The 23,083-nt window shown below is 41.6% G+C and overlaps 1 protein-coding gene across 3 annotated transcripts in view; it reads right to left on the reverse strand.

Annotated features, from left to right (window-relative positions):
• The window catches only part of cog2 (component of oligomeric golgi complex 2), a 68,607-nt gene that overhangs the window by 1,525 nt on the left and 43,999 nt on the right, over positions 1-23,083 (reverse strand). For all 3 annotated transcript variants that reach the window (XM_062059282.1, XM_062059281.1, XM_062059280.1), the window contains 13 exons: positions 16,450-16,530; positions 16,255-16,358; positions 13,785-13,893; positions 13,513-13,692; positions 13,304-13,428; positions 9,463-9,589; positions 9,245-9,384; positions 8,980-9,041; positions 7,075-7,226; positions 3,961-4,146; positions 3,830-3,902; positions 828-970; positions 611-750 (listed from right to left, as the gene is read on the reverse strand). In XM_062059282.1, coding sequence (XP_061915266.1) covers positions 611-750; positions 828-970; positions 3,830-3,902; positions 3,961-4,146; positions 7,075-7,226; positions 8,980-9,041; positions 9,245-9,384; positions 9,463-9,589; positions 13,304-13,428; positions 13,513-13,692; positions 13,785-13,893; positions 16,255-16,358; positions 16,450-16,530 — 1,622 coding nt within the window. The remainder of the gene's footprint in view (positions 1-610; positions 751-827; positions 971-3,829; positions 3,903-3,960; positions 4,147-7,074; positions 7,227-8,979; positions 9,042-9,244; positions 9,385-9,462; positions 9,590-13,303; positions 13,429-13,512; positions 13,693-13,784; positions 13,894-16,254; positions 16,359-16,449; positions 16,531-23,083) is intronic.

Genomic DNA, 23,083 nt, shown 5'->3' on the forward strand with positions numbered 1-23,083 from the left:
TTGATTTCATTTTAAAAAGGTGAAAACAACTTTAAAAAAACCAATCGTATTTATTTGTATTTTTTAAATAAATAAAAAAATACTGTAAACCGTCTTAACTAAAAACATAAAAGGCAACTTATTTTATCTCTTAAACATTACTAATAAAAAAATGATCTATTTTGTTATAATGTATTTGTTGTTCAACTTTATTCAGCAAAAATCAATTGATTTCATTTTAAAAAGATCTTCACCTTGTGGCTCAAAAAAAAAAAGCCCATTTATTTTTGTATTCATTTATTTCCTGTTAATTGTGTATTGATGGGTAGGTTGTGAGTTCAAACCCCGGCCGAGTCATACCAAAGACTATAAAAATGGGAGCCATTACCTCCCTGCTTGGCACTCAGCATCAAGGGTTGGAATTGGGGGTTAAATCACCAAAAATGATTCCCGGGCACAGACACCGCTGCTGCTCACTGCTCCCCTCACCTCCCAGGGGGTGAACAAGGGTGATGGGTCAAATGCAGAGAATAATTTCGCCACACCTAGTGTGTGTGTGTACTTTAACTTGAACTTAACTATTTCATTAGTGATGATCAATGATTGTTATTATTACAAACACTTTGTTTACCTTTGTGTGCATTCTGAAAGCGTCACCCTCAGCCACTCCCGTGCCGTCTCCGTGGCGACCAGGCCCGTGCAGTCGGACAGCAGCTGATGCAGCGGCCGCAAGGCGTTGTCCATGTACGCTGACGATCGCACGGGCGCCTCCTGTCCACAGAGGGCGCGCGCTGACCCCCAGAGTCCCAGGTTGTGGTCCAAATGTTGCAAAGGTGACGCCCACTGACCTTGTTGGTCCTGCGGTAGAGCCGAGGCACCTCCGACGCGCTCTTGAGGAAGCGGCAGCTGCGTTCGCTGAGGTGTTGCGTCATACGCGCGCTGAGGGCGGGGATGCTGCTGACCAAACACGCCTTGGAGTCCGCTAGCGCCTCTAGTGGACAACAACAACAACACACTCTGGTTTCAGTCGCACAACTTGTCAACAGCAAAACTAGCATACAAAAATCTCTATTTACAATTATATTATTTAGAATAGAATAGAGTTTTATTGTCATCATTAAAGTGAACAGGTTCAAAGAACAACAAAATTGGAGCAGATCCCCTACGGTGCATACACAATAATTTAGTAATATAAATAGTAAAAAAGATCAAAAAGAAGATATGTATCTACATATATGTTTATATCCACACACATGCATATATCCATACATATGCATATATATACATATACACACATACAAACATACATACATATATATATATATATATACATACAAACATACATATACATACACATGTGTATATATATATATATATATATATATATATATATATATATATATATATATATACATATACATATATACACACATATATACATATACACATACACATTAGGGCTGCAACAACTAATCGATTAAATCGATTAAAATCGATTACCAAAATAGTTGGCGATTAATTTAGTCATCGATTCGTTGGAACTATGCTATGCGCATGCATTTTGGTTATTTTGTTGTTGTTGTTTTTTTTTTGTTTTATAAACCTTTATTTATAAACTGCAACATTTACAAACAGCTGAGAAACAATAATCAAAATAAGTACAAAAACAGTACAAGACAGCGCCAGGGCGGCGCTGAGGCTACGTCTCATGAGGTGGCGTAAGCTAGCCAATGATGTGTCGTGTGCAGCTCACGTGACGACGGCGTCTCCTTTGCTGGAAAAATTCGAAAAATGGCGCAGGAAAACACTAGCGATAGTTTAGCGGAGAAACATCTTGAGGTTATTGCTTCAATGGAGAAAAGTGTACGACCTAAGTCGTCAAAAGTGTGGGAACACTTCACTTTAAAGACTTCAAAGAAGAGCGTTTCCTGCAAAATGGCACGGAAGTACAACATTGCTTCAGGAGCACCTGAAGAAGAAACATGTTGGAGATTGGATGAAGGGAAGAACTCACAGTACGTAACTTTTTAAGTCCATAGTGGCAACAAGCATTCATGAGTTCAGCTTTTTTGTGAGTAACGTTAAAGTTATGCCTTTGTTGCAACGCGGTGCTGATAATGTGTCTCCGGCACATTTGACTCCGTTTTGAGAGAGAAAACACACGGTTACCAATTTGGAAATAAACGTAACGGACAGAAATATCTCAGGTTGGTTTCATAATGGATCAATGTAGCCGGGCCGATAAAGCTATATAAATATATTTCGATTTGAGTGACGCTTTAGTATAACTAAACGTTATGAAGGTGCTGGAAAATTTCATGCTAATATTCAGAGGCAGCCTAAAATGAATCCTTTATTATTCACAACAGAAACGTGTACAAGATTCAGTTCTGATCTGATGAGTTACATTTCTGTGTTATTATTGGTGTATGCTGCACCCCCAATGTCCACAACATGGTGCCAGTATGCTGTTTTTTTCAATAAAATACTGGAAAGGATAGAAATGTAGTTTGTCTCTTTTATCCGATTATTAATCGAAGTAATAATCGACAGATTAATCGATTATCAAATTAATCGTTAGTTGCAGCCCTAATACACATACATACATATATACATATATACACACATATATACACATACATACATATATATATATATACACATATACATACATATACACATACATATATACACACACATATATACATATACACACACATATACATATATATATATACATTTATATATATATACACATACATATACAGTACATACATATACACACATATATACACATACACATACATACATATATACACATATACATACATATACACATACATATATACACATATACATACATATATATATATACACATATACACTACCGTTCAAAAGTTTGGGGTCACCCAAACAATTTTGTGGAATAGCCTTCATTTCTAAGAACAAAAATAGACTGTCGAGTTTCAGATAAAAGTTCTCTTTTTCTGGCCATTTTGAGCGTTTAATTGACCCCACAAATGTGATGCTCCAGAAACTCAATCTGCTCAAAGAAAGGTCAGTTTTGTAGCTTCTGTAACGAGCTAAACTGTTTTCAGATGTGTGAACATGATTGCACAAGGGTTTTCTAATCATCAATTAGCCTTCTGAGCCAATGAGCAAACACATTGTGCCATTAAAACACTGGAGTGATAGTTGCTGGAAATGGGCCTCTATACACCTATGTAGATATTGCACCAAAAAGCAGACATTTGCAGCTAGAATAGTCATTTACCACATTAGCAATGTATAGAGTGTATTTCTTTAAAGTTAAGACTAGTTTAAAGTTATCTTCATTGAAAAGTACAGTGCTTTTCCTTCAAAAATAAGGACATTTCAATGTGACCCCAAACTTTTGAACGGTAGTGTACATACACATTTATATACACATACATACATATATACACACATATATACACATACACACACATATACACATACATATATACACACATATATACACATTTACATACATATATATGCATATATACATACATACATACATATATATACACATACATATATACACACATATATACACATTTACATACATATATACATATATATACACATACATATATATATATATATATAATGTGAGCATCTCCACAAAAGGCTACCATGACTGTGACGATAACCATAGAAGTGGGTGACTAATGACAGCAATGGCTGAAAAACACCACCAGGTGACGGCATCACTTCCTGTTTCTTCTCTGTTTCCATCGCCTGCACGGCTAACAAATGTTTCCTAGCGACAACAGTTTGACTCTGGAACAGATCAAATGATTTCCTACGGGAAAATAATGCTTACCTTCCACGATGACAAAGTTTGTGAACCCGATGGCGTCCAAGCGCTGTCTGAGCATGTCTGACACGTCTGGTAGCTAAGAGACAGAAGTTATTGATGACATCATCAACAATGTGTTCATGAACAATACTTACCTGCTCTTGTAGTTTCTGCACGTCCGCCGCCATGTGGACCAGCTGTTTGGTGGACAAGGAGGCGGGACTTCCGCTCTCGCTGCCCGTCTCCTCCACGGACGTCCTGCTGGAGGTGGAGGAGGCGGAGCTGGGGAGGGGCCTGCTGGGCTCCTTGCTCACCTCTTGGGGCGGAGTCTTCGTCAGCACCTTTTGTTTTGTTGCCAGGACCAGTGGAGCGTCATTAAAAAGGTCATTAAAAAGTCTACATGGCGATACATACTCCTGCCACCACCATTTACTGGACAATATAATACTTGGATGAGAGAATTATTTGCACAGAAGACTCATTTCAGGCCTCAAATGTTTAACTTTTTAAGGTCAAGGCAAGTGTTGCCTTAAAGGAGAGCTCATATTTTAGGAAACATTATTTTCTTTCCAGGCAGGGGGTCCAAAGCATGCATGCATACATTACATATATGTAGGGCTGGGCGATATATGGAATATACTGGATATATCGCGGGTTTGTCTCTGTGCGATATAGAAAATGACTATATGGTGATATTGGAGTATACGTTCTCACACAGTTGCTTTTAGCTGCGGGCATTACACTACAGGCTCTTCTCACTCTTTCTAGTCTCTCCTTCTCACAGAGACATAAAACAAGCGCACCTTCTTACATACGTCACATACTGTCGCGCGTGCAACGTCATACGCCCTCGCCGAGCAGAGAGGTAGAGACATGGGTAACATTAGCTGTGGTGCGAGTGGTAATACGAGAGAGAGAAGGTGCCAATCTGGTAACAAATGGAGGAAGAATTAATTCCCAAGAAAAACAGCAGGGGGTCCATCGTCTGGCGGTGGTTTGGCTTCAAGCGGGTAGATGTCGAACAGACAAGCGTAATATGTCAAGTATGCGGCAAAAGCTTTGCTACAAAAAGTAGCAGCACTGCTAATGTGTAGCATCATTTGAAAAGTCACCCGCTAGAGAATGAGGAGTGCTTGAAACTCCGCATGTCAACATCTCCGTTCAGTGCCACACCCACAAAATGCCCAAGCAACCATTTCCACATCAACACCGTATGAAACAAATAGTCAACAACAGAAGGAGATAACGTCCGCAGGAACCTACCACATAGTGAAGGACATACACTATTTGATTTCCTATTATGCAGCTCATTTTTATTTGACACTTATTGAAATATCTTGTAAAGTAAAGTGCACTTTATTGGTTTTAAAGTATTGTAGTGGCGTTCTGTGGTGATTTCCCTCTCTGCATGGAAGTTTAAAAGTAGCATATATTAATGCAGTATGAAGAAGAATGTTTTCATGTAGACACATAGAATCATCATACTGCTGTGATTATATGCATCAAGTGTTCATTCAAGGCTAAGGCAAAATATCCACATATATATCCTGTATCGTGACATGGACTAAACATATCCACATATATATGGTGTATCGTGACATGGACTAAACATATCCACATATATATGGTGTATCGTGACATGGACTAAACATATCCACATATATATGGTGTATCGTGACATGGACTAAACATATCCACATATATATGGTGTATCGTGACATGGACTAAACATATCCACATATATATGGTGTATCGTGACATGGCCTAAACATATCCACATATTAATAAAAGGCCATATCGCCCAGCCCTACATATATGTACAGTATACAGATCCATTAAGAGTTTGAGCAGAAATATGTCATATAGGAATTAACTATACACAATAACACATTAACAAAATGATGTGTCACATGAATGGTTTTTGAAGTAATACCTTAGTGACATGAAAAAACAAGTAATGTAAAAAAAAACCTTGTGTTTACTTTTTGATATTAAAATAAAACCCAAAGCAGTTTGGCTAATGAAGATGAAGTGTAATAAACAAGCTTTGTTCTTCTCTTGGTTCACTACAACAGTTTGGCCAACACAAATAAAGAGGAGTGACACCTCTCACATGGAATACACAATCTTCACAGCCTGCGTTCAGTTGGGTGAGATGACAAAACATTTGAGCTAGTATTGATGTTATTTGAACACTGATACCGTTTGCAGTTAAAGAAAGGAGTGAACAAAGTAAAGACTTTATAAACAAGTTGTGACAATGTTCACAACAAATAGCCTGCTGCAAAACATCAAATATTTTTCTCCTTCGCTGTATACTTTTAGTGTGGGGACAATATTGTCCACACCTGTCTCCATCTAAACAGGGCAGTGTCTCTTAAACGCACGACAGGAAGCGAAGGAAAATAGGTTAAACCAAGCGCTTGGCTCCGTTTACTCCGAGGGGAAATCTCCCAAGCAAAGTCTGTGTAGTTAGTCCGCCATGATTATCAAGTCAAACACCGCTAATGCGCATACGCCTGACTTCCTGTTGCCTAAAATGCATTAATAAATTACGTTTTTTCGCAAATTAAAAAATTAGACGGTATTACTAACCGTCGGGAATTTTATTGCAAATTATCATTATACCGTTTATAGTTACATCCCTCGTCCATTAACAGGTAAAAAGTCAAGGGCGGTCACGGCATTTTCTTGCCGCAAATGTTGGTCCATTTTTTAGGGCTTACAGCGAATGACGAGGGCGGTCGTGGCTTTTGCCGCTGTTGCCCGGGTTAAATTCAAGCCCTGTAATTTGGCTGCTCACATATTGCGTAATTTCCTGCTGTGTTACTTTCTCAAAACGTATTAATCTACTTAACAATTGACTGTTAATATCTGGTTACTTCCCGTTGTAACACGGTTATATTTATACTTCTGTTGAAATGTAATAATAGTTTATTTTTCTGTTGTTTGGATACTTGACATTAGTTTTGGGTGACACCAAAAATTTGGGTAAGGATTTGATACCAAGTAGCAACAGAGGTTGTATCGATGTTGATACTTCAAATTTTCAAGATCATTGAATGTTTCATTTTTGATCACAATTATAAATCAGACAAGTCATCCTCCAATGACAACGAGGATCGCTAACTTAGTTTAACTTAATTTGCTCAACTATAGTATCAAAAGCTCTAACGTCGGCCAAATGTATTTCATTTTATCGAATATCGTCTTTATCGCGCACAGGATACGGAAAAAATCAAAAGATGGCGAGCGATCGAGTCTGTCACCTCATTCAGGAAGGTTCCGTATCGCGAGTAGAGCTGCAGTGTGAGCTTCCAGAAGCGGTGAGCGAGGGCCGGCAGGTAGACTTTGTCAGACCAGCACCTGACGATGCAGGACCACAGCACCACAGACGCCTGCAGGTGGTACACGCTGCCAGCTGGACATCAACACACACACACACACATTATTGTATTTGTTACCTTCTTGAGACCTCTGAATAATGCCTACCTCTTTAGGACCACCCTTTCTACATATACAAAGATGTGTATTTACAACAATAATAACATATACATAATAATCAAATGTAAAAAAGCTTGTTGTGAAAAATTTGTTGGAATTTTACAAGAAAAAGGTCACAATTTCATAAGAAAAACTTTAAAATTTTAGCCGTATTATAATAAAAGTCGTAATTTTACTCAACGCAAGTCACAATTTTACAAGAAAAACTGAAAATTTGCGCAATATTATGATAAAAGTTGGAATTTTACTCAATAACGGTCGCAATTTTACAAGAAAAGCTTAAAATGTTGGCAATTTTATAAAAAAAGTCGTAATTTTACACGACAAAAGTCACAATTTTATAAGAAAACTTAAAAATGTTGGCAAAATTATAATAATAATTGGAATTTTCCATCTATCCATCCATCCATTTTCTACTGCTTGTCCCTTTTGGGGTCGCGAGGGGTGCTGGAGCCTATCTCAGCTGCATTCGGGCGGAAGGCGGGGTACTCCCTGGATAAGTCACCACCTCATCACAAGGCCAACACAGATAGACAACATTCACACTCACATTCACACACTAGGGACCATATAGTGTTGCCAATCAACCTATCCCAGAATTTTACTTGGCGAAATTATGACAAAAGTCATAATTTTACCCCAAAAATGTCACGATTTTACAAGAATGACAGAAAAATGGGCAATATGGTGATAAAAGGCAGACTTTTATATGACAAATGTCACCATTTTGCATTAAAAAGTAATAACTTTACATAAAAAGTAATAATTTTACGAGAAAATATTGCAATATTACAGAAACAGAAAGAATATGAGAAATTGTTCCCAATTTTATACCGTATTTTTCGGACTATAAGTCGCCGTTTTTTTCATAGTTTGGCCGGGGGTGCGACTTATACTCAGGAGCGACTTATGTGTGAAATGATTAACACATTAGCGTAAAATATCAAATAATATTATTGATCTCATTCACGTAAGAGACTAGACGTATAAGATTTCATGGGATTTAGCGATTAGGAGTGACAGATTGTTTGGTAAACGTATAGCATGTTCTATATGTTATAGTTATTTGAATGACTCTTACCATAATATGTTACGTTAACATACCAGTTGGTTATTTATGCCTCATATAACGTACACTTATTCAGCCTGTTGTTCACTATTCTTTAGACATTTTAAATTGCCTTTCAAATGTCTATTCTTGCTGTTGGCTTTTATCAAATACATTTCCCCAAAAAATGCGACTTATACTCCAGTGCGACTTATATATGTTTTTTCCCTTCTTTATTATGCATTTTCGGCTGGTGCGACTTATACTCCGGAGCGACCTATAGTCCGAAAAATACGGTAATTTTACATAAAAAGTAATAATTTTACGAGAAAATATTGCAATATTACAGAAACAGAAATATGAGAAATTGTTCCCAATTTTATAAGAAAAAAGTCGACACACAGTGAGAAAAAGACTGCTTTTAGAAATTATTATTATTTTCTTTGTAATTATTTTTTTATCGTCATTATTTACTTTAAGTTATTACAGTATGTCTCTATATACATATTTATTTTTTTATTAATTTTGGCCAAAGGGGGCGCGTTTCGATTTCTTACACACACTTGTTATTTCATATGTTGGCCAGTTCTTGAGGCCACAAAACGTCAGAGGGAAGACGAACCTGGCGCTGCTTTGAGTCCATCACTGATGGCGTTCTCCAAGCTGCCTGCTACTTCCTTGTACCTGCAGAAACAATCAATGTGCTATCAGCGGCGTGAGGCAACACTCTGCATACTGGAAATGGTGGACTTTCCCCAAAATGGATGCGGCTTTGCGTTGTGCAACCTTTATGTTGTTGTGTTCGCAGAGGACGTGGTCAGCAATGTTTGCAGTGTTCCGTACACACATTGATCTTACTTGGGAGGCAAACACACACACACACACACCGTAGCTGAAAGTAGACGGGCAGGTTCCACTTGTTGTGAAAGCTGACGTACGACGGATGCGCTCTGAGCCTCCTCACGCTGGCCTGAGAGCTGCACTGGCGCTCGAACCTGCGCACAAAGTCTGTGCTCATGCTGTAACGCTGCAAGCACACAGAACAGACGCCGTAAAAAAACTAAACTACATCACACAAACAAAACCACTTGAGGTGAACTCGTACCTGGTAAAAAAGGTCAGGGTTTCCGGGGTTGAAGAGAAAGGCCAACCTTTCCTCCATGCCTTTGATCATCTCGGGCCACACAGAGTTCACCATGAAGTCGTAGCCGGGGACGATGTCGGCTTTGTCGCTGATGAGAGAGGGAATACACGGAAAGGATGAGTCTTACAGCACAGTTCTAAACATTAAAGCAGACTTTTAAGCACAGACAAATGAAATATTATTCAATTAGCGATGTTTGCAGTCGGCCCTTCAACACAGCAGCACACTCCTGCACTGCAAAAAGTGAAATCTAAGTAAGATGAAATATCTCAAATAAGGGTGATATTTGCTTATTTTCTGTCTGATAAGATCATTCTTCTCACTAAGCAGATTTTATGTTAGAGTGTTTTACTTGTTTTAAGTGTCCTAAATTATCTCAGTAAGATCAACTGTACTACTAAATGAGTACGTATTTTCTATTGTTGCATTGAAAATAAAACAGCAAAGTCCATTTGGCTGTCATCTGTTTTAATTATGAGACACAATTGTGTCAAAGTCAGGATTTTTTTTTTCATGCTTGAAATAAGAAATGATGACTTTAAAAAAGTAGTTTTATACTTGTGAGTGTTGATGACACAGCTTTGCAACAGTTGATATTCTAGTTTCAAGCATGTTTTACTCAATATAGCTCATCAAATCTCAGCTGTAATATCTTACTGAGATCATTTAGGACCAAAACCCTTAAAACAAGTAAAACACTAACATAAAATCTGCATAGTGAGAAGAATGATCTCATCAGACAGAAAATAAGCAAGTATCACCCTTATTTGAGATATTTCATCTTACTTCGATTTCAGTTTTTGCAGTGTACTCGTATAGTAATACACTTGTTATTAGTGAGAATATACTTATTTTAAGGTATTTTTGGGTTCATTGAGGTTAGCTCATTTTACTTGTTTTGGAAAGTCTTGACAAGCCAAATTTTTTTGTTCTATTGGCAGATAATTTTCCTTAGTTCAAATAAAATACCCCTCATTTTTGTATTTTTTTTTCTTGTTTTTGAACACTGACTTTTTGCAGTGTGGCAAATATCAATCAATCAGTCATCAATCAAAGTTTATTTATATAGCCCTAAATCACGAGTGTCTCAAAGGGCTGCTCAATAGATGATCTTTGAAGCAATGGAGGCATAATAATGCACTTCACTACTCGACAGCAACCAGCAGAGGGCGCCGTTTACTTCAGCTCAAACCACCAGCATGGAAGGTTTGGTTTGGTGCATTTTTTATCAAAGCTATGACAAAAACACTGTATGAACATTTAATCAGAGTCACAGCAGTGTTTTTCAACCTTTTTTCAGCCAAGGCACATTTTTTGCGTGGAAAAAATGCGGAGGCACACCACCAACAGAAATCATTAAAAAACGAAACTCAGTTGACAGTAAAAAGTCGTTGTCGCAATTGTTGGATATGACTTTTAACCAGACCTGGGAAAATTAAGGCCGGGGGCCACATGCGACCGGACATTCCCAAATAATGTTTTTAGATGTTTAAGATGGAAAGTGTAGCTGCCATTATGATGTGCACTCATGTTTTCTAATGACCATAAGTCTTCAACTATACTAAGTATTTCAATGCTTGGAATCTGCATGATATACCAGTTACTATGGTCATCTAATTAGTTACTATGGTCATCTAATTAGTTACTATGGTCATCTAAGTCACAGCAGCTCAGACGAGGCACCAAGCAGTGTTTCCACAGAGTTTCCAGAGCGGCCAGCCTAAAATGCGGGTGTCAGGGACAGATGCGGAAGGAGATTTTTACAGCAAAGTTCTAAAGCTTAGTGATGTATTAGATCGAAGGTGTTGTTTTTTTTTTTTACCCTTCACCTTCGTATTTCACTGTTTCATTGCGTTTCGCTTGATTGTAAAATATGTGGATGGAGAGGGGGTGTGACGTTCATATGTTGTAAATATTCAGTGTTTTATCCTTCATAGTTAATATTGTAAATCCCACATTTTTTATTTTCATGTACATTCTGAGTGTCTCATTCAGTAGAAAATGTACAATTCAATTCCGTTTTTTAACGTTTTTAGCATTCAATAAGACATGTGAGGTTTTGTATTAGTGTTCCTAAAAATAAATATATCGGCCCCCAGACACATTTTTTTCTCTAAATGTGGCCCCCCAAGTCAAAATAATTGCCCAGACCTGCTTTAAAGCATAACCAAGCATGCATCAATATAGCTCTTGACTCAAAGTGCTGTCACCACCTGTCACATCACACCGTGGCTCTTTTTGAGTTTGTTGCTGTTTTCCTGTGTGTAGCGTTTTAGTTCTTGTCTTGCGCTCCTATTTGGTGACTTTTCCTGTTTTGTTGGTATTTTCCTGTAGCAGTTTCATGTCTTCCTTTGAGCGATATTTCCCCGCATCTACTTTGTTTTAGCAATCAAGAATATTTCAGTTGTTTTTATCCTTCTTTGTGGGGACATTGTTGATTGTCATGTCATGTTCGGATGTACTTTGTGGACGCCATCTTTGTTCAACACGTAGTAAGTCTTTGTTGTCGTCCAGCATTCTGTTTTTGTTTACTTTGTAGCCAGTTCAGGTTTAGTTTTTCTCCCTAAGCTTCAATTCCTTTTCTTAGGGGCACTCACCTTTTGTTTATTTTTGGTTTTAGCATTAGATACCTTTTTACCTGCACCCTGCCTCCCACTGTCATCTGCATATTGGGATCACGACAAACCATGTTCCGACATCTACAAAGCAATTAGCCACCTACTGATATTGAAGAGTATAACATTGTTACGCTGTAGACAGCACCGACACTCAACAACGGCACATTATTTGCAGACTATAATTACTTGTTTGCAAAAAATAGGTGAAATGACATCATCTATCTATCCCACGGCACGTGTGCCGCGGCACAGTGGTTGAAAAACACTGTTGTACAGTATGCGTTCTGTTTTCAGCAGGACTCCCAATGCTCATACTTCTTTAAATAAACATAGCTGGGATTTTACCTCTGAGCTAAAAGGTAAACAGCACTTTTTTGGGAGGGGAGGATATTGCACATAATCCTTGTGTTGGGCAAGAACACACCTTCTTCTCTTGTCTGTGCATTCTAAATAGTAGAACACTGCTAGTGCAAGGTGGCTACAACTGCACGTAGCGCGCAGTCATTTATTCCGCCCCATTAAAACATCAAAAACCACATACGATACTCCACTTACATGCATATAGGTATATGAAATCAGACTTATCTTCATTGAGTGCACGCAGATACACACATTGGCTGACTATCATTTATATGGCTCTTTTAGGTTTAATGCCTCCATGCTTGTGTACTTTGTTACAAAGAAAAAACAACTCTTATGTATTAATCTTTAACAATTTGTATGTTTTAACTGTTCCCCATGTACGGACTGAATTTGGCAAAAGAGCTTTTGGCATTGCTGCCCCTCTGGCATGGAATGCCATGCAGACGAAACTGAAACTCTCTGAACTACTTCCATTGGGAGCCTTCCTCTCTATCCAGAGGGACAGACAGCGGGAGACGTTTGCACGGTGCTTGTGATTTTAAAAGGTGTAAATATTTATTGTTTCACAGTTATCTTTCATGCATTTTAAAATGTACAGTATGTCTTAACGTATTAATTTTCTGAAACTGCCCTGTGACATGCGCTGTTGACCTCTTGGCCAGGTCACCCCTGTGAAAGAGATCTTTATCTCAATGGGCTTCTTATCTGGTTAAATAAAGGTTGTATATAAAACATTGTTATTGCAAGAGCAATAACAATAAGTATTGTTGTGTTTGTTCTTTCTTTTCCAAATATCCTTGAGAAGCCATTGTTAAAGATACCTGGCCACAGCTCCTCCTGTCACCGCTCTGAGTAGTCGGCAGTGATGAGGCACAAACTCCAGCAGCCTTGAAAACATCAGCTGGAGACCATTCGGGGTGGACTTGACCACCTCTTCTACAATCACCTACAAGCAGCAGGAGATGGGAAGACTATTATTCTGCTCCAATGTTTATTTTAAAGAGACGGATCCTCCCTTTCATGTATTTACCTGATCCATGAAGGGTTTCACCAGCACTTGTCCCACCAGCGCTTCGGCGTCCCGGGTCTTGTCGATGGTGGCGTAAGTCCTCAGGCAGTGGCGCACCATGTCCACGTTGGAGGTCTGTAGACCCTCGATGAGAAGACCCTCCAGCGACTGCTGCAGCATGGAGGTGATACCTGCGATACGCTGGAGAGGGGACACTCATGTGAGTCCAAGTCACAAACCGTCATCTCGTTATGTCACCAATGGATGAACAGAAGCGCTGATTGACTACTTACAGGTCTGACTTTGTCCAGCAGCGGCATGCCTTTGCTCTGCACGGCATGGAACTGCAGCTGGTTGAACTCTGTGGCCATCCTCTCCAGGATCTGACCTGCCATCAAGGGGCTGAGTGCACGAGAGGTGTTATCTAAGGCAGCGTTTCTTAGCCCCTTCTTCAGAGCCATGTAGACACTGCAAAAACTGAAATCTAAGTAAGATGAAATATGTCAAATAAGGGTGATATTTGCTTATTTTCTGTCTGATAAGATCATTCTTCTCACTAAGCAGATTATATGTAAGAGTCTTTTACTTGTTTTAAGGGTTTTGGTCCTAAATGATCTCAGTAAGATATTACAGCTTGTAGCTGAGATTTGATGAGCTATATTGAGTAAAACATGCTTGAAACTAGAATATCAACTGTTGCAAAGCTGTGTCATCAACACTCACAAGTATAAAACTACTTTTTTAAAGTAATAATTTCATACTTAAAGCATGAAAAAAAAAATCATGATGCCGAGCACATATCATTATGTCAAGATAATGGCACTAGCATTTACTTCATTTAAGAATATTTTTCAACATATTGAGCAAAAAGGACTCTTTTTTTTTTCTATCAAGAAAAGTGGACTTGTTATTAGTGAGAATATACTTATTTTAAGCTATTTCTGGGTTCATTGAGGTTAGCTAATTTTACTTGTTTTGGAAAGTCTTGACAAGCCAAATTTTCTTTTTCTATTTGCAGATCATTTTGCTTAGTTCAAGTCAAATACTCCTAATTTTTTTTTTTCTTTGTTTTGAACACTGACTTTTTGCAGTGTAGAGAGAGTGTAGCCAACTTGCTTTCAATTATGTAGCAAACATGGCGCCCTGTAGTCACGTTGGGGGGGCTTTTGACCAATCACAGAGAGTATGACCTGAGGATCTCCTAAATGATTGGTCAAAAGCCCCTTATGTGACTACAGGGCGTCATTTGGATGCCAAATTTGATGCCATATTCTCTCTATACACGACTCTGCCTTTGCAGCGGCGCTGCGTTGCAATACACTTTTCTACCACTTGTGGCAGTAATGACAATATTATACATGTCTGGAGCTAAAGTCAGATACGTTTTTTAAGTGGGGCGGCATGGCGTAGTGGGTAGAGCGGCCGTGCCAGAAACCTGAGGGTTGCAGGTCTGCTCCCCGCCTCTTGGCATCCAAATCTCTACCGTTGTGTCCTTGGGCAGGACACTTCACCCTTGCCCCCGGTGCCGCTCACACTGATGAATGAATCATGAATGAATGAATGGTGGTGGTGGTCGGAGGGGCCGTAGGCGCAAATTGGCAGCCTCGCTTCCGTCAGTCTACACCAGGGCAGCTGTTGCTATGAATGTAGCTTACCACCACCAGGTGTGAATGAATGATGGCTTCTCTGAATGTTTAGAAAAGCGCTATATAAATCTAATCCATTATTATTATTATTATTAAGCACAAATTTTATAACTTAAGTGGTGAAGCTTAATTTTCATTTGTACTTTATCTTTATTAACAAGCTATTTGAAAAACATGTCTTTAATTATTATTTCTTGTTAATTTAGTAAGAATGTATTTATTTTAGCACTGCGTGATGGTATGTAAATGTATTTTTTTGTCAGTTTTTAAGTCCCTTCTTCCATGATAATAATCTTTGTGACTAACAAATGCAATTCCTATCATTTGACAAGGTGTATCCTGTTTAATTGTAAGTAGGTTAGATATAATTATCAAATGTGATTAAAATCAAGAGTATGATTATTAATCCCATGTTAATATTTGAGTGGGCCCCCAACCTCTCTGTAGAGGGCAAGTTGGGCCCCAAGTGAAAAAGATGAAGAACCCCTGATCTAACATATGGGGATGTAGAGGGAAAGTTGGGCTCCAAGTGAAAAAGATGAAGAACCCCTGATCTTACATATGGGGATGTAGAGGGCAAGTTGGGCCCCTAGGTGAAAAAGATGAAGAACCCCTGATCTAACATATGGGGATGTAGAGGGCAAGTTGGGCCCCTAGGTGAAAAAGATGAAGAACCCCTGATCTAACATATGGGGATGTAGAGGGCAAGTTGGGCCCCTAGGTGAAAAAGATGAAGAACCCCTGATCTAACATATGGGGATGTAGAGGGCAAGTTGGGCCCCTAGGTGAAAAAGATGAAGAACCCCTGATTTAACATATGGGGATGTAGAGGGCAAGTTGGGCCCCTAGGTGAAAAAGATGAAGAACCCCTGATCTAACATATGGGGATGTAGAGGGCAAGTTGGGCCCCTAGGTGAAAAAGATGAAGAACCCCTGATCTAACATATGGGGATGTAGAGGGCAAGTTGGGCCCCTAGGTGAAAAAGATGAAGAACCCCTGATTTAACATATGGGGATGTAGAGGGCAAGTTGGGCCCCTAGGTGAAAAAGATGAAGAACCCCTGATCTAACATATAAGGATGCATGCATCTTGGAACATGGAGAGCCACAATCACACCTGTTCATTTCCAGAGAGCTGGACTCTTTGGAGTTCTGGGAGTTGAGGATTTTCTCGATCTTTTCAACTGAGCGCACCACCTGGATCAGCCTCAGCACACAAACCTGTTGAAGTGAATACATGAAATGATACAAACACATGGTCATTGAAATGTATTCATCATCAGTAGAAGACCGCACAACGCAAGGGCCTGACCTTTTTCTTCTGCAAGTCCTCTTGTTTGGACAGCTGGGTGTCGATTGCATTTATCACCTCACTGACACATGACCGGAGGCTCTACATCACACAACCAGCAATAGTCACGAATAGGACAGTAAGATACATACGTATATACATACAGTACAGGCCAAAAGTTTGGACACACCTTCTCCTCATTCAATGCTTTATTTCCATGACTATTGACATTGTAGATAGTCACATCAAAACTAGGAATGAACACATGTGGAGTTATGTACTTAACAAAAAAAGGTGAAATAACTGAAAACATGTTTTTTATTCAAGTTTCTTCAAAATAGCCACCCTTTGCTCTGATTACTGCTTTGCGCACTCTTGGCATTCTCTCCATGAGCTTCAAGAGGTAGTCACCTCAAATGGTTTTCACTTCACGAGTGTGCTTGAAGCTCATGGAGAGAATCCTTAAGTGCACTGGCTTCCTGTGCACTTAAGATGTGACTTTAAGGTGTTACTACTTAGGTATAAAATACTACACGGTCTAGCTCCATCCTATCTTGCTGATTGTATTGTACCATATGTCCCGGCAAGAAATCTGCCTTCAAAGAACTCCGGCTTGTTAGTGATTCCCAGAGCCCAAAAAAAGTCTGCGGGCTATAGAGCGTTTTCTATTGGGGCTCCAGTACTATGGAATGTTCTAGCAGAAACAGTTAGAGATGCTACCTCAGTAGAAGCATTGAAGTCCCATCTTAAAACTCATTTGTATACTCTAGCCTTTAAATAGACCCCCTTTTTAGATCAGTTGATCTGCCGTTTCTTTTCTGCTCTCACCCCCCGCCCCCCCCTCTCCTGCTTGGAGAGGTTATCAGGTGACAAAAGATGAAGCGCTAGCTGTCCAAAGTCGGGACCCAGGGTGGACCACTCATCTGTGCATCAGTCGGTGACGTCTCTGCACTGCTGACCTGTCTCCACTCAAGATGATCTCCTGCTGGCCCCACTATGGACTGGACTCTCTCACTATTATGTTAGATCCACTATGGACTGGACTCCCACTATTATGTTGGATCCACTATGGACTGGACTCTCACACTATTATGTTAGATCCACTATGGACTGGACTCTCACTATTATGTTAGATCCACTATGGACTGGACTCTTACACTATTATGTTAGATCCACTATGGACTGGACTCTCACACTATTATGTTAGATCCACTATGGACTGGACTCTCACAATATTATGTTAGATCCACTATGGACTGGACTCTCACACAAGTATGTTAGATCCACTATGGACTGGACTCTCACACTATTATGTTTGATCCACTATGGACTGGACTCTCACACTATTATGTTAGATCCACTATGGACTGGACTCTCACACTATTATGTTAGATCCACTATGGACTGGACTCTCACTATTATGTTAGATCCACTATGGACTGGACTCTCACACTATTATGTTAGATCCACTATGGACTGGACTCTCACACTATTATGTTAGATCCACTATGGACTGGACTCTCACACTATTATGTTAGATCCACTATGGACTGGACTCTCACAATATTATGTTAGATCCACTATGGACTGGACTCTCACACTATTATGTTTGATCCACTATGGACTGGACTCTCACACTATTATGTTAGATCCACTATGGACTGGACTCTCACACTATTATGTTAGATCCACTATGGACTGGACTCTCCCACTATTATGTTAGATCCACTATGGACTGGACTCTCACACTATTATGTTAGATCCACTATGGACTGGACTCTCCCACTATTATGTTAGATCCACTATGGACTGGACTCTCACAATAATATGTTAGATCCACTATGGACTGGACTTTCACACTATTATGTTAGATCCACTATGGACTGGACTCTCACACTATTATGTTAGATCCACTATGGACTGGACTCTCACAATATTATGTTAGATCCACTATGGACTGGACTCTCACACTATTATGTTAGATCCACTATGGACTGGACTCTCACACTATTATGTTAGATCCACTATGGACTGGACTCTCCCACTATTATGTTAGATCCACTATGGACTGGACTCTCACACTATTATGTTAGATCCACTATGGACTGGACTCTCACACTATTATGTTAGATCCACTATGGACTGGACTCTCACAATAATATGTTAGATCCACTATGGACTGGACTTTCACACTATTATGTTAGATCCACTATGGACTGGACTCTCACAATATTATGTTAGATCCACTATGGACTGGACTCTCACAATATTATGTTAGATCCACTATGGACTGGACTCTCACACTATTATGTTAGATCCACTATGGACTGGACTCTTACTATTATGTTAGATCCACTATGGACTGGACTCTCCCACTATTATGTTAGATCCACTATGGACTGGACTCTCACACTATTATGTTTGATCCACTATGGACTGGACTCTCACACTATTATGTTAGATCCACTATGGACTGGACTCTCACACTATTATGTTAGATCCACTATGGACTGGACTCTCCCACTATTATGTTAGATCCACTATGGACTGGACTCTCACAATAATATGTTAGATCCACTATGGACTGGACTTTCACACTATTATGTTAGATCCACTATGGACTGGACTCTCACAATATTATGTTAGATCCACTATGGACTGGACTCTCACAATATTATGTTAGATCCACTATGGACTGGACTCTCACACTATTGTAAGATTGGCGGCGCGTGTACATGCAGCGACCACTCTCTCTCCTGATAATGCGGTGTTTTCTTGTTTTACGTGTGTTTTTTCGTCTCGTGTGTGTAAGTGTTCGTCGCGTTTATCTGCCCCACGGCAAACATACAGCCGTGAGGGACTGCTCGCCATAGGCAGCACCGGAGTTAAGGACTTAAACCCGGCGGACGTCGAGGTGCTACGAAGCCTCGGATTACTCCGGCGGCCCACCACAACACCGACCCCCACAGCTGCTCCGTGCCCGCAGAGGAGGCGCCGCAAGCGGTGTGCGAGAAGGCGGAAGCGCGGCAAGCGCGGAGGTATCCGAGCCAGGCTAGCGGCTAGCCCAAACAAGCCGGCTATTCCATCCATCCTCCTAGCCAACGTACGCTCCCTGGACAACAAACGGGACCACATACAGCTCATCCGATCCACACAGAAGACGGTGAGAGAGTGTTGTGCTTTTGTGTTCACTGAAACGTGGCTCCACGACGGCATCCCGGACTCCGCCATCCAGCTCGACCAGCTAACATGCTATCGGGCAGACAGGGCCCTCACTGCAGGAGGTAAGACCCGCGGTGGCGGGGTCTGTGTTTACATCAGTGATGCATGGTGTAAGGACACTGTTGTTACACAGAAGCACTGCTCAGCCCTGGTGGAGTTCATGTTTTTAAAGTGTCGGCCTTTCCACCTACCGAGGGAGTTTACAGCCATTCTACTAGCTGCTGTTTATATTCCCCCCTGCTCTAACAACAAGGACAGAGACAGGGCACTATCTGAACTGAACTGTGCCATCACCGAACACCAGACAGCCCATCCAGACGGCTTCCTCATCGTGGCTGGTGATTTCAACCAGGCTAACCTCAAGTCAGTGTGTCCACAGCTACATCAACACATTGACTTTCCTACAAGAGGTAATAACACACTGGACATGGTCTTCACCACTCAGAGAGGAGCTTACAAGGCGTCACCCCTCCCCCACCTGGGTGCTTCTGACCACCTCACTGTCATGCTAATGCCAGCATACAGGCCGAGGGCTAAAGTCACCAGACCAGTTCAGAAGCAAGTGAGGGTGTGGCCAGTGGATGCCTCCTCTGCTCTGCAGGACTGTTTTGACACCACAGACTGGGACATTTTCAAGCAGGCAGCCACCTACAACCACCACATCGACATACAGGAATATACAGAGACTGTCACTGCATACATCACTAAATGCATCGATGATGTCACAGAGACCAGGACCATCACGGTACGGGAAAATCAGAAACGATGGCTGAAGGGGGAAGTCCATAGGTTGCTGAGAGCCCGGAACGCTGCCTTCAGAGCAGGAGATGAGGCTGGCCTGAGAACAGCCAGGGCCAACCTGAACCGTGGCATCAGAGATGCTAAGAGGCAGTACGGCAGCAGGATAGCCCACCGCTTCAGTGACAGCAGAGACACCAGGAGCCTGTGGCGGGGGATCCAGACCATCACGGACTATAAACCCCGACCACAGACCTGTGACAGTGACACCGCTCTGCTGAACAGCCTGAACGAGTTCTTTGGACGCTTTGAGGCACAAAACAGCACGCCTGCACGGAAGACTCCACCCCCTCCGGATGACCAGGTGCTGTCCCTGTCTTCGGCCAGCGTGAGGCGTTCCCTCTCCAGAGTCAACGCACGCAAAGCTGGAGGCCCGGACAACATACCTGGTCGTGTGCTGAGAGACTGTGCAGCGGAGCTCACAGATGTCTTCACGGACATCTTCAACACCTCCCTGAGCCAAGCTGCTGTTCCCACGTGCCTCAAAGCCACCACCATCATCCCGGTTCCCAAGAAGGCTTCCCCATCCAGCTACAACGATTACCGTCCCGTTGCACTGACGCCCATCATCACGAAGTGCTTCGAACGGCTAGTCTTGCAGCACATCAAGTCCATCCTCCCCCCCACCCTGGACCCCTACCAGTTTGCATATCGGGCCAACAGATCGACCGATGATGCAATCTCCACAGCCCTCCACTCAGCTCTCACCCACCTGGACACTAAAGACTCCTACGCCAGGATGCTGTTCATAGACTTCAGTTCAGCATTTAACACCATCATCCCACAGCAGCTGATTCACAAACTGGACCGGCTGGGGCTGAACACGTCGCTGTGCAACTGGCTGCTGGACTTCCTGACTGGGAGACCACAGGCAGTCCGGGTCGGCAGGTACACATCCAGCACCATCATCATGAACACAGGGGCCCCTCAAGGATGTGTGCTGAGCCCCCTTCTCTTCACCCTGCTGACCCACGACTGCACGCCGAAGCACAGCACCAACCTCTTCGTCAAGTTTGCGGACGACACAACTGTGGTAGGTCTCATCCACAATAACGATGAGACCGGCTACAGAGACGAGGTGAGCCAACTGGCCACATGGTGCGGTGACAACAATCTCTCTCTCAATGTAGAGAAAACAAAGGAGATTGTTGTGGACTTCAGGAGAGCGCACACCCAGCACCCTCCTCTGACCATCAACGGTGCGGTGGTGGAGAGAGTGAGCAGCACCAAATTCCTGGGTGTGCACATCACAGATGACCTCTCCTGGAAAACCAACACTGCATCACTGGCCAAGAGGGCTCAACAGCGCCTCTACTTCCTCCGCAAACTGCGAAGAGCAAAAGCCTCAGCCTCCATCATGCACTCCTTCTACCGGGGCGTCATCGAGAGCATCCTGACCAGCTGCATAACTGTGTGGTACGGAGGCTGCACGGCGTCCTGCCGCAGGACGCTGCAGCGCACAGTTAGGGCAGCTGAGAAGATCGTCGGTGCCCCCCTCCCCTCCCTCCAGGACATTTACAACACACGCCTGTCACGCAAAGCACTCCGCGTGGCAGGCGACATCACACACCCCTCACACGGCTTCTTCAGACTGCTGCCATCCGGCAGACGACTGAGAAGCCTCCGAGCTCGAAGCTGTAGGCTGAGAGACAGCTTCATCCATCAGGCTGTCAGGAAGCTGAACTCTCTCCCGGCCCCCCCCCCCCCCTTCTCACTCTGCCCTGCAATCTGAACTGAACTGTGAACTGAGACACTACACCCCACCCCCCCCCCCCCCACTCACCCACACACACACACACACACACCATCTATCACTTAGCCACTTTACTCCGGACTCAAAAATGCTGCTAACTGTTTTAACTGTTTACACTGTTTACATTGCACTTTGCACTCCCATCTGAATACTTGAATACTTACGTTGCAATACTGTATATACAATAGATAGATATTATAGATATTCTGGTAATATCTTCTTCCCCTGTATATTTTCCCCCCCCCTCATGCGACTGTTTAAATTGTTGTCTTTTTTATTCTTCTTTTACACTTTATATTTATAGACACCGTGGATGTGAGAGGAACGTAATTTCGTCCACCTGTATGTCCTGTACAAACAGTTGTTTGACAATAAAGCTGACTTTGACTTTGACTTTGACTATTATGTTAGATCCACTATGGACTGGACTCTTACTATTATGTTAGATCCACTATGGACTGGACTCTCCCACTATTATGTTAGATCCACTATGGACTGGACTCTCACACTATTATGTTTGATCCACTATGGACTGGACTCTCACACTATTATGTTAGATCCACTATGGACTGGACTCTCACACTATTATGTTAGATCCACTATGGACTGGACTCTCACACTATTATGTTAGATCCACTATGGACTGGACTCTCACACTATTATGTTAGATCCACTATGGACTGGACTCTCCCACTATTATGTTAGATCCACTATGGACTGGACTCTCACAATAATATGTTAGATCCACTATGGACTGGACTTTCACACTATTATGTTAGATCCACTATGGACTGGACTCTCACACTATTATGTTAGATCCACTATGGACTGGACTCTCACAATATTATGTTAGATCCACTATGGACTGGACTCTCACACTAT

Source organism: Entelurus aequoreus, linkage group LG09, assembly GCF_033978785.1.
Source record: "Entelurus aequoreus isolate RoL-2023_Sb linkage group LG09, RoL_Eaeq_v1.1, whole genome shotgun sequence".
NCBI lineage: Eukaryota > Metazoa > Chordata > Actinopteri > Syngnathiformes > Syngnathidae > Entelurus > Entelurus aequoreus.